General features: G+C 50.7%; 1 protein-coding gene and 1 long non-coding RNA gene across 2 annotated transcripts; one reads left to right on the forward strand and one right to left on the reverse strand.

The window, feature by feature from the left end:
* Window positions 1-5,061: 5,061 nt before the first annotated feature.
* HMGB3 (high mobility group box 3) lies at window positions 5,062-10,929 on the reverse strand. Its single transcript, XM_064426901.1, has 5 exons — window positions 10,773-10,929; window positions 7,886-8,042; window positions 7,266-7,405; window positions 6,541-6,715; window positions 5,062-6,062 (listed from the first exon to the last, which is right to left on the reverse strand). Exons 2-5 carry the CDS (start codon window positions 8,033-8,035, stop codon window positions 5,919-5,921), a joined length of 609 nt encoding a protein of 202 aa, XP_064282971.1. The 5' UTR covers window positions 8,036-8,042; window positions 10,773-10,929; the 3' UTR covers window positions 5,062-5,918.
* On the forward strand, window positions 6,715-8,713 carry LOC135304480 (uncharacterized). The gene is made up of 3 exons (XR_010365863.1): window positions 6,715-7,235; window positions 8,417-8,513; window positions 8,609-8,713. It is a non-coding gene; the product is annotated as an uncharacterized LOC135304480 (long non-coding RNA).
* Window positions 10,930-10,940: the final 11 nt, after the last annotated feature.

The following is a 10,940-nucleotide window of genomic DNA, read 5'->3' on the forward strand; positions in this document are numbered from 1 at the left end:
CAGGACCTATAGGTATTAATGCCTTAAACAACTGCAGAAGCCAAGTCCAGGGAAGATCCCCCCCCAGCCTGAGCTCTAAAGCTAAAAAAAACCAAAACTCAACCAACATATCTGGTAAGAATTTGGGAGACCAAATTGACCCTGCTTACACCTTTCTCAAGCTTCTTTTGCAGGACCATGCATTACTGCTGGCACAGCCAGGTAACACACAGTAAAAGAGCAGTCACACACTCATTAGCAGCAGAAAACAGGCATTTGTCTCAAGCAATTCCTCAAATCACTTCATCCTGCTATGGGTATTAATTTTCTACACTAAATAAAGCAAATTTTAAGCTTCACAAAGAAGCAGTTAAAAACACTTACAAGCTATAAGCTCCTACAACAACAAAGCCAGGCCATGTTTGATTAATATTTTTTAAAAGAGCATTTTTCTGACTTGAAATACCTGAGGGAGCTTTACAAGTGGAAGGGCTGGGAAGAAAAAGCAACTCTATCACTCACAGCATCCTACCTGTCTCCTCCTCACACAGGTTTGGCTCCAGTGGTGTGTGACACCAGTGCAGAGGGGCTGCTCTGGCTCCCCAGGCTCCACAGGGAGCTGAGGCAGAGCAGGTGGCAGGTTTGGAGGCAGAGCAGCACCCCTCTGCACTCATGGGCTCAAAATCAACCACAAACACCATCAGACACCCAGCCCCACATCAAGGCTGGGCTCCCAGCTGTGGTTTGCCTGGCTGCTGAATTCAGCCAGACATGAAGTGAACAGTGTCAGGGGACACAGGTACAGGACAGGCAATCCCTTGCCACAGTTAGTGCATTTTCATCTCAACAAGACAAATGTCTGCTGTCATCCATCCCAGCCTCCCAGGCTCTTAGCCCCACCTCAGCACCAGTCTGCTCCTCCACAGGAGCTCACATTTCAGCTCCCCACCCATGGGGAGGTCACTGCCACCCCTGCTCCAGCTCACCCCTCAGCCCTGGCTCAGCCTCCTCACGGGGGTTTCTGTGAGCCCCTGCCACATCCAGGAGCAGCAGGAGGAGTTCCCACCCAGCATACAGAGCTCCAGCAGGGCTGTGCTGCTTCCTCCTGCCTAATTTAGGGATCCAGGTGCAGGAGGGCACTCAGGGAAGAGCTCTTAGCAGCAGACAACTCCAATCAAGAACATTAGCACATGCAAGGAGACATCCACATATTGCTTTAGCACACAGAGATCAGATCTACTGCAAGGGTGAGATGTTTGCAGAGTGCTTTGAACACAGGTTATCAAACGCTGCCCAAGCAAGGGCAGGCACACACCAGAGCCCAGCCTGCAAAAGGGGATGAAGACACTTCATAGGGCACAAAACCCCCTGTCAGGCATGCTGGTCATTCAGTCCCTTCCCCACTGCAAGCTGACACATTTAGAGAGCACCTGCTTGGTAACAGGGTCCCCAGCACACTTTGTTTGCAGCACTGCTGTGATTTGCAATTCAGTTTATTGCATTAAAATGTGGTGCAGCCATAGCCCTAGAAAGAAATAAACATGCCACTTGTCACAGTTCCTCCCATTATCTTTTAGAGGAAAGTGAGCTCGGGTGAACATTCGTAGAGGGGAGTCTGGGGCTTGTCAGAAAGCACTGCCAGAAAGGCAGCATCCTGCTCTCACCCACTGGAAACATCCTGTCTCCTCTCCAAGCCCCCAAAATCTGCAGCAGAAGACAGCTTACTTGGGAGATGTTCCTCTGCTTGTGGCACAAGAGCCTGAGTGAAGAGAGGGAAAACAAACTCGAGGTGGCTGCCAGGATTGTGCTGGAAGCTGGAAGTGAAAGCCATTCACCTGCTGAGCCAGGACCGAGAAGCCCTTGCACCTTGCTGCTGCTCCTGCAGGGTTTATCAGGAGTGAGTAAAACTACCCAGAAAAGATCTGTTCAAAGGGAGAAGGTGCGAGAGATGCTTTGACTGTGTTTGCATCCTCAGTCCCATCCCCAAAGAAGACTCTCCCAGGGAGATACGCATTTGTTCTAGAGTTTTTAATTAATTTTACTATAGAAAATGAACACACTCCTTTCCTCACAGATGTGTTAGGGGCCTGACCCAGCCATAGGAAACCATCCTGCAGTGTAAAACCATTTCCTTGGGACTGCTTGTGAGGAGTGGCTGCCACACCCATGCTGGGACTCCCCTGATGCAGCCCTTTCCTCCCAGTCTAAGTGCTAGATTTGGCTCACACCAAATATTTACCATATCTCAACTGAATTTTGGAACATACAGGCCACAGAGCAGTGTAGCTCTGACTCTCTGGGTCATGCTAAGACTGCCAGGCTCATTTTCAGGAGAGGCAGATCCTGCCCTGCAGAGCAGCCCAGCAGCCTCGCTCACCCCAAGGGTTTGATTCCAGAGCAATGTGATGCACCTTGGTAGCAACTGTGTTCTCAAGAGTCTGGACCATGCTGAGTGCAAACCAAACAGCACTAACCTCAGGAAATGGCCTGCATGACACAGCTCAGCGCTGCCTCTGCTCCACATCACCTGAGCAAAAGTTCTCAGACCTCTGACACCTGTTCAGGCATCCAGAGGGAGCATCCCACAGAGCCAAGCCTTCCTCGCCTCCCCCAGCAGTAAGTGGGTTTTAACAGCTGCAGAACCAGCACCATCCTCTTCCTTAGCTGAGCCCTGGTCCCTCAGCCCAACTTCAGCAGGGAGAGGGGCATCAACACATCACATTTTGGAAACATCAGCAGTCTCACAGTCAGCTCTGTCAAATTCATGCAAGGAAAAGTCTCTTCATCCATCACCTCCCTTCGCCCAATCTATTCTATCCTTACCCTTCTCTACATATCATGGAGTTAATAACAGATATATTTACTTTGCCTGGCTTAGGACTAAAGTTGAACTAGAAGTTTGAGTTGTGCAGCAACACAAAGGAGAAATGTCTTCTCTGAAACACTACAAGCATTTCAAAGCAGAGAAAAAAAAAAGAGCATTTAGAGGGTGTTCTATGAAAATAATGGAGCTGGGTGAAATTAAGCAGTTCCCAATATTTCAGATGACATGTCAGAACACAAAACAGTGGGGGGGAAATTATGTGTTATTTATATGCACTCACACTGTGGCATTCATCAACAGCAGAGTATTCAGGGAAGAAACATCACTAGATCTGCAATATCCAAATGTGAGTCCCTGGAATCCTGCACCAGGGCTGCACTGAACAGCATCCCCCAGGAATGCCATATTTTAGGTGTGTGCAGCAGTAGGTAATGCACTGTAAGGTATGAGACCTTGATCAAGCTCTGCAACTTAAATGGATTTCCAATACAATGAAGACAAAGAGGTGTCAGCTCTAGCCCTCATTTGCTGATACTATCAATAGGGGCTCAGCTCACTAGCAGTTAATTCAAAGCCAAGCTCGATTTGCACAACAGTGATCTACACCAAGTCCCATATGTGGCTAAGGGGAGATTTTGCCAACTAGACAATAGAAACAGCATTAGAGCTCCTGAACTGATGCCATCACTTTTTTTTTTTCTGCTCTACAACTTCCCCATCAAATTTCCACAGGCTGGGATCTCCAGCTGCCTACTCCCTTGCATCAGAAGACACACAGAAAGGGTAGCAAATACAGAAGTACCTATTTCTTTTCCAGATGCAGCTTTATTGAGGCTTTTAAAATGCAACTGCCCATAAAATAGGGGCAAATACCATTTTGTGCATTAAAGATACTAAAAATTACCATAATTAAGCAACTATAAAAGTATTTCTGAGTGATTCAACTGTCACTTAGCCTTAAAAACAAAAGTTGCTACATGTTGCTATGTTTCATGAAAGCTTTTTAGCACGCTCCATTCTGAAAATTTTGCTTTCAGGTTTTAGTCCATCTCAACACTAGACCAGACTGTTTTGCCAAGTTGTTATTGGTGAGAAGTCATCATGCTGTTGAGAAGACAGAGGAAGTCAGAAGTACTACCCAATTAGGCGACTAAGTAATTTTAACCACATTCTAATGTTACTGCCTGTAAGCCTGGACCCCATCAATGTCAAACTTGGCTCAAAAGCAGAGGTGCAGCAGCCCATGCCCAGTGTGTGCACCTGTGAGTTACTGCATCTTCTGAAACCAGCTGCACACAGCAGCCCACAGCTTTGCCCTGCTGGTAATGCAAGTGCCCTCACACCCCCATCTGCTCTCCACCAAGCAAGCATTAACTGCTAGAGCCAGCACAGAGAAGGAATTCAGAGGTTCTGTGGGGTGCTGTGGTTTTCCCAACTCGTGCTGTTCCCATGCTAAGGAAAACCAAGGTGACAGTCACCAGTTAAGAGACCAGGAATTACCTTTCAAGTGCCACAAAACACCCCCAGCCCGGATTTGGAAAGAAGGCAAGACTTTGGCACAGCCAGCTGGTGAGCAGAGGGGAAAGAGAGCTGTCACTCCCCCAGCCCACCTCAGAGCCCCCAGTTCCAGCTGAACCTTGTGTCACTAGAGAAAGGACCCAGACCAAGTACCTGCGCCACGCTCCTCCTCCAGCAGGGAGTTAGACGTAGGCGCCTGGCTCCTGCCACGAAACAAGAGGCTAGAAAAAACCACAAGTCTGAAACAGTTTAACACAGGACAAAAAAGGCACATTTTAATATGTACAGCAATGCATTTGGGCTATAAATTTACCCAACACAACTGGAAAAAAAATCCAAACTATGCTTTTATACTTATTCCATGGTGTCAGCCTCATTCCTAGCCACCTACCTTTCTCTGCATCTCTGAATGCTGCTATATACACACACAAACAAACAATTACGTCATGAATGTTCATTTAGGCTCCCAAGTTCAAGTAATAAAGTTCAAACTTGCATAGCATCTTGTGCCACTCAGCCACAAACAGTTACGATTGCATATTAGCTGGAGCAGCCATCTCTTTCAATTCAGCCAGTTTTGGCTGGCCACCATTTTTTTAATTTTTTTTTTTTTTTTTAATCCTTGAGTCAGAATGTTTCCTAAGTCACCAGCCCTGAGGGATGCCACAGACTTCAAAATGAACCTCTTGCTGTTGTTAAGATCCTCTTAAACCAGAAATTTAGAGTGTTGTCAAGAACAGTTTTAAAAATGTAATACTGTTTATTTTGCTTCAAAAACATTTCAGCATTCTAAACATACAAAAAAAACAGAACGTTGCAAATTTGTTTAAGTACAGAGTGTTTTTGAACTTCAGTTGCTGCACTGGCTCTTCACTTAGTTGACGATGAAGAGATGTCTACAGTTTCAGTTTAAAAACTACCGCACTTAACTAAAAAAACCCATACACTTCTCATGCCAGCTGAACCCCCTTCCACAACTAAGAATGGCAGCAGAATGCTATTTCACTATATACAGAAAGACAACTTTAAGCTAAATGGACGCCCACTGTAGTGTAAATAGATCTACCCTCACAGTGCATGCTTTGGGCCATGGCACCCCGGGGAACGTACAGCCTTTCCAAGTAATCACTGCTCCTCTAAGGCATCATCACTCTAAGCATGTACCACAAGAATCTGTCTAGTTTTTACAAACTATAGATATGTACAGTTTATAACCCAGGATTTTCTAGCCAATAACCATATAGTAACACCACCTTACAAATTAAAAAAATGCTTGAAACATTTTTAAATGCTTTGTTACACCAACAGCAAAGTGCACAGAGTTAGGAGAACACTAGAGCGCCTTTTCATTTTAAAAATGTTTGGAAATATGTACAACTTTGATACAGTTTCAGGGTGCTCACTACACCCATGGCCACTTCATGTAAACCAGTTACAATTTCTAGAGCACTTTTAGAAACTACAACGCGATCGGAATCCAATTTTTTTTTAATTAAGCCTAATAAGGGCAAGAGACACCATCTCAAATAAGAGGTGCTTCATTTATGGTGTTTCCCCTACTCTATGGTATTCACATGGAGACAAGTATTGTACAGTTTTATTCATCATCATCATCTTCATCCTCCTCTTCTTCATCCTCCTCCTCCTCTTCGTCTTCTTCCTCTACCTTTTTCCGAGCAGCTTTGGTTGCTGCTCCCTTTGCGCCATCAAACTTTCCTTTAGACTTGTAGTCTGCAACATCCTGCAAAGTCAAGGGGATGTCTTAATTTGCTCTAAGCAGCAAACACACACAGCATTTGTACAGCAGCAGGTGTTAAGGTAAAGGGACTGGCCTTCCCCAGCTGCACCCCCAAGGGGACACAGCTTTGCAGACACCTCAGCATGCTCATCAGTCATGGAGGTCTGGAACCCTGCACCGTGGCTATTTCTCTGAGGAGGAGAAGAGAAGCCAGCCTCTCAAAGTTTCCTGATAATGGGACAAAGCTCCAGCAACAGCACAGCAGACCCTTTCTGAAGCAACACGAGCAGCCCCTGCTGCACATCACTGGGGAAAGCTCTCTCCCTGCTGAAATCTGCCTGTGGATCTCTATCCTGCTCTGCCCCAACCTGTGCAAAGCTCGGCTGTGACTATGCTGGGGCCAGCTGAGCTGGGCCTATCTACAAAAGCAAATCAACAAAAGAGCTGGTACAGAGGAGGCACAAGCGACAACTCTCCTTACCTTCTCGTACTTCTCCTTCAGTTTAGCTGCCTTATTATTGTAAGGCTGCTTTTCACCATCACTGAGGTTGTTCCACATCTCGCCCAGTTTCTTCGCTACATCCCCAATAGATATGCCAGGGTTTGTGGACTTGATCTTGGGGCGAAACTCTGAACAGAAGAGGAAGAAGCCAGACCTTGGGAAGAAACACCAGGGGACAGTAAGCATTTGCAGCAGCACACCCCGGGAGCACCCCTTCCTCCATCCCTCTCCCACAACACTGCCACATGCATGAGCACACAGAGTAGAAACTTTTCTTTAACTTACAAAATCAGACACAAACTTAAATGTGTTTTGATTTTACTGAGGCGCAGACCTGCAGCCTCCTTCACTCAATGCTCTTTATTAACTAAGCATTTTGTATCCCCTCACCCAATTTCATCTTACATACACAAGTCTCACTGTGACTCAGCCACTTGTGTCTTCCTATAAGACACTTGGTGTGTCTTCCTATGACACACTCCTACCACTATGAGTTTAAGAGTACCAAGTACTGACAGTTTGTGTCAGTGCCCTACATGCTCAAGAGCACAAGCTGCCTAGAAGGTTTTCAAGGCAGTATCACTACCAGTCCTGCTATACCAACACTGAGTCCCCATCTACCTCGTTCCTGGGAACCCATGTTACACACAGGGTGTGAAAATGAACCAAAACACGTATGCATTTAATGTCTCAAAGTTACTTACGGTGGTCGTTTAGGGGCATTGGGGTCCTTCTTCTTCTTGCCACCCTTAGCTGGTCCATAGTCCTTCATTTCTCTATCATATCGTACCTTATCAGCCTTTGCCATTTCATCAAATTTAGCCTTTTCCTTGCTTGACATGGTCTAAAAAACCAAAACATGAGACACCAAACTTGTGATTACCCAACTGTTCAGTAGCTGGCAAGTTTTATGTAAACAAGCCAACACATATCAACTCAATACGGGAGTTTCAGAAGTTGTTTGTTTTTCAACTGGGCTGTGCTGTACGGGAAATCACAGCCACACTCAGCAACAAGGGAGCAACAGGAATGAGACAAGCACGGTCAGAGCCCTCCTCTGGACTCATACCTGGAAGGAAGTAGCTGCTGGAGGGCATTGCTTGGGAATGACTCTAGCAGAAACATCTAAATGGGCAGACACAAAGGCTAAAATGTTCAGTATTGCTACAGGATCCACCAGCACCTGACCAATGGCCAGGTCAGCTTGCCAAGAACAGCACACAGACCAAAACAGCACCGGCTCCCTTCATGTTCAGACACACACACATCATCCTAGCAAATACTATAAGAAGTTATCCCTTCAGGAAGTCACAAATTAAGGTACCTTCCACCTCTCTGAGCACTTCTTGGAAAACTCTGCAAAGTTGACTGGAACCTCTGGGTTCTTTTTCTTATGTTCCTCACGGCACGTCTGCACAAAGAAGGCATAGGCAGACATCTTGCCCTTGGGCTTCTTCGGATCACCTTTAGCCATCTTGACTCTGTAGGGACAGAGAAAAGAGTAACAAATAAATGATATTTAGATGAATGCACACAGCAATGCATGCATACACATATGGTGTGCATATATTTATACACACACACACACCCCCTCATCATCTTCTGACGTGATGTCCCATCAGAAACACACGCCTTTCTTCCCCCTAACACATCTTACCATCCCAAATACAGACACTTAAATTATTCTCCCTTGATACCTGGGTTGCAGACAAGCCAAGAGAAACCAGCCACTGGATTTAAGTGTTACATTAATATATATTTACATCATGTCCAAAGACTGGAGACAGACTATTAAATATACATACTTCTGCCTATTAAGCATTATATATGAACTAATATAAAGTATCTGTTTTAGTTGGCTACCACACTGGGGCTGGAGTGGCATGCACAGTGCCAGGCAGTGCCTTATCCCTTCAGGAGCTCAAGTGCATGTCTTAGCAGCTGCTGCCCAGGTAAGCAGGCAGGACAAATTCGTTTCCCCAAAAAAGTGCAGTAACCTTTTTTATATAAAAAGAGCACAAATACAGGCTGACTTTAACCACAACAGGACCCGTGGAGCTCTGCGAGGTGAGTTGTGCTCGCTCTTGCTCCACCAAGTGACACATGTTTGAGGCATAGTGGTCAGTGCAAAGATGCAACCGGCAAGTTACCGAAACGATGGTGCTAACTTTTGGGCTCCATTTCTTTTCCTGCTTCCGTATTAAATTCTCCCCTCTTAATAAAAAATACCATAAGCCCGTAACAGTATTTCCTATTTACAACTTTTAAGTCCCTTGAAAATTTAATTTTTATTAGCACAGCGTTAATATTTAATTGCGCCCATTAGCCCGCCAGGTGCAGCAGAAGTGCCCGCGAGCCGCCCTGCCCGCTCCGGCCGCTGCCGGGACAGCGCTGCCCCCGCGGGGGCGGAGAACGCGCGGAGCCGGGGCCGGGGCGCGGAGCCGGGGCGCTCCGAAGTTGGGGGCGAGCGGCCCGCGGCGGCCGGTCCGGCCCGGCCCGGCCCAGCCCAGCCCGGCCCGGCCCCGCTCCGCGCCCCTCCCGCACCCGCGCCCCCCCAAGGTCACAGCGGCGGCCGCGCTCCGCGGCGCGGGCACCTGCGGCGGGGCCGGGGCCGGCGGGGGCAGCGGCGGCTCCGCCAGACGCCAATAATTCATCTTCCATTTTGTGAAACGCCTCCTGATGAAAGAAAGTGCCCCTGAAATGCGGTGGGGCGGCGGGCGGGGGGCGCCGGGGGGCCGGGCGGCGGCCGGGGGCGCGGGGCGCCGGGCCGGCCCCGGGCGGCCGGGGCGAGCGGCAGCGGGAGCGGCGGCGGCCGCGCTCCGCGCCCAGGGCCGGCCCCGCTCGCTAAGATGGCTTCTCCCGGCGCCGCCGCCGCCGCGCCGCCGAACAAAGCCGCGTTCCCCCTCCGCCGCGCTCGGCCCCCCGCGCCCGCCGCCCCCGGCAGCCGGCCCCGCCAAAACGCCGCCCCCGCCGCCGAGGGCTCCCCGCTGGCCCCCCGGCGGGCGGCGGGGGCGTCGGGGCCGGGGCGCGGGCGGGAGCCCCCCCCCCCCGGCCCCTGCCTAGCGCAGCGCTCTCTAACAAAGGCTCCCGTGCAGCCATTACCGCCGCCGCTACGCTCCTCCGCGCTGCCAGAAAAAGAGTGCGGGGAGCCCCGGGGCGGCCCCCCAGCGCCCGTCCGAGGACACGGGAAGGTGGGGGGAGAGGAGCCGGGGCGAAAGCGAAAGGTTTGAGCCCCCGGCGGGGCACCGGGAAGGAGATTTTCCTCGCCGCGACCCCCCTCCCCATCCCTGTGCCGCTCACACGTCTTTCTTCCCTTCGCCTGGGCTCTCCAGCGCCAGCCATATTAATGCCCACAGCACGGGCGGCGCGGCGCGGGGAAAAGGCGATGCGGGGCCCCGCCGCGGGCGCAGCCCCACCAGAGACACCTTCTCGGGCAGGGGAAGAGCGGCGGAGGCAGAAGCGAAGGGATCGGGGGAGTTTGGAGGCGGCGGCGGCGAGAAAAAAACTGCTTGGCCGGGACCGCCGGGCGCAGCGCGCAGGGTTTATCCCTGTCAGATGCTAAAGCGACAGCCATATTAATGCAGAATAAACAGCGGGCACGGCACTGCGCACGGCCGACAACTTTCCCACCGCCACCAGCCCCACCGAGCCCACCCGGGGAACGGGGCACATAAAAGCCGAGGGCGCCGCGCGTTTTGCCGTGCGACATTAGGAGGCGGCAGAGAAAAATCCCTGCCCATGCGGGGGAGAAGAGGAGTTAGTCCCGGTGTAGTTGCTGCACCAGCCATATTACTCTCGGCGGCACGGGAGCCCGGCGCGGAGCCGCGGGGCTGCACCGGGGGCAGGTGGCCCCGCGGCGGCGGGGGCAGCTCCCGGCGGGCAGGGCAGGACGGCGGGGCACGAACGCCGCGCCTCGCCCGCTGCCCACCGCCCCGCCAGCTGCGCGCAGCATCTGCCCCGCCACCGCCGAGCCCCGCCAGAGCGGCGAAATAAAGTTTTGGGTGAATTTCCCCATTTTTTTCTGATTAGAAAAAAAATAAATCAAAAACTCGGAGGAAGGAAGAAACGGAACGCAACATTAAAAAAAAAAAAAAAGAGAGAGAGAGAAAAAAAAGCATGCTGGGGCAGGCAGGACGGAGGGACGAAGGCGCGGGGTCAGGGCGGGGAGGGGGCAGCCGCCCCCCGAAAAGTTGCGGCGGGGCTGCACGTACCTGTATTGTTCGCGGTAGTGTGGACAGGAGCGGAGCGCAGGGCACGACGCGGGGCTCGGCGCGGCTCAGCCTCGCGTTGGCTGCCTACGAGAGCGGCCTGATTGGCTGCGGGGCTCTGCCGTTTAAAACAACCTCCTCGCCCGCTGATTGGCGCGGCGCCTCATGAAT

This window comes from Passer domesticus, chromosome 7, assembly GCF_036417665.1.
Source record: "Passer domesticus isolate bPasDom1 chromosome 7, bPasDom1.hap1, whole genome shotgun sequence".
Lineage (NCBI taxonomy): Eukaryota > Metazoa > Chordata > Aves > Passeriformes > Passeridae > Passer > Passer domesticus.

Coding starts and splice junctions, on each gene's coding strand:
- HMGB3 (XM_064426901.1), bottom strand. CDS start 8,035: ATGGCTAAAGGTGATCCGAAGAAGCCCAAGGGCAAGATGTCTGCCTAT. Junction 7,406..7,885: donor AGTGCTCAGAGAGGTGGAAG/GTACCTTAATTT, acceptor TTGGTTTTTTAG/ACCATGTCAAGCAAGGAAAA. Junction 6,716..7,265: donor AATGCCCCTAAACGACCACC/GTAAGTAACTTT, acceptor TTTCTTCCCAAG/GTCTGGCTTCTTCCTCTTCT.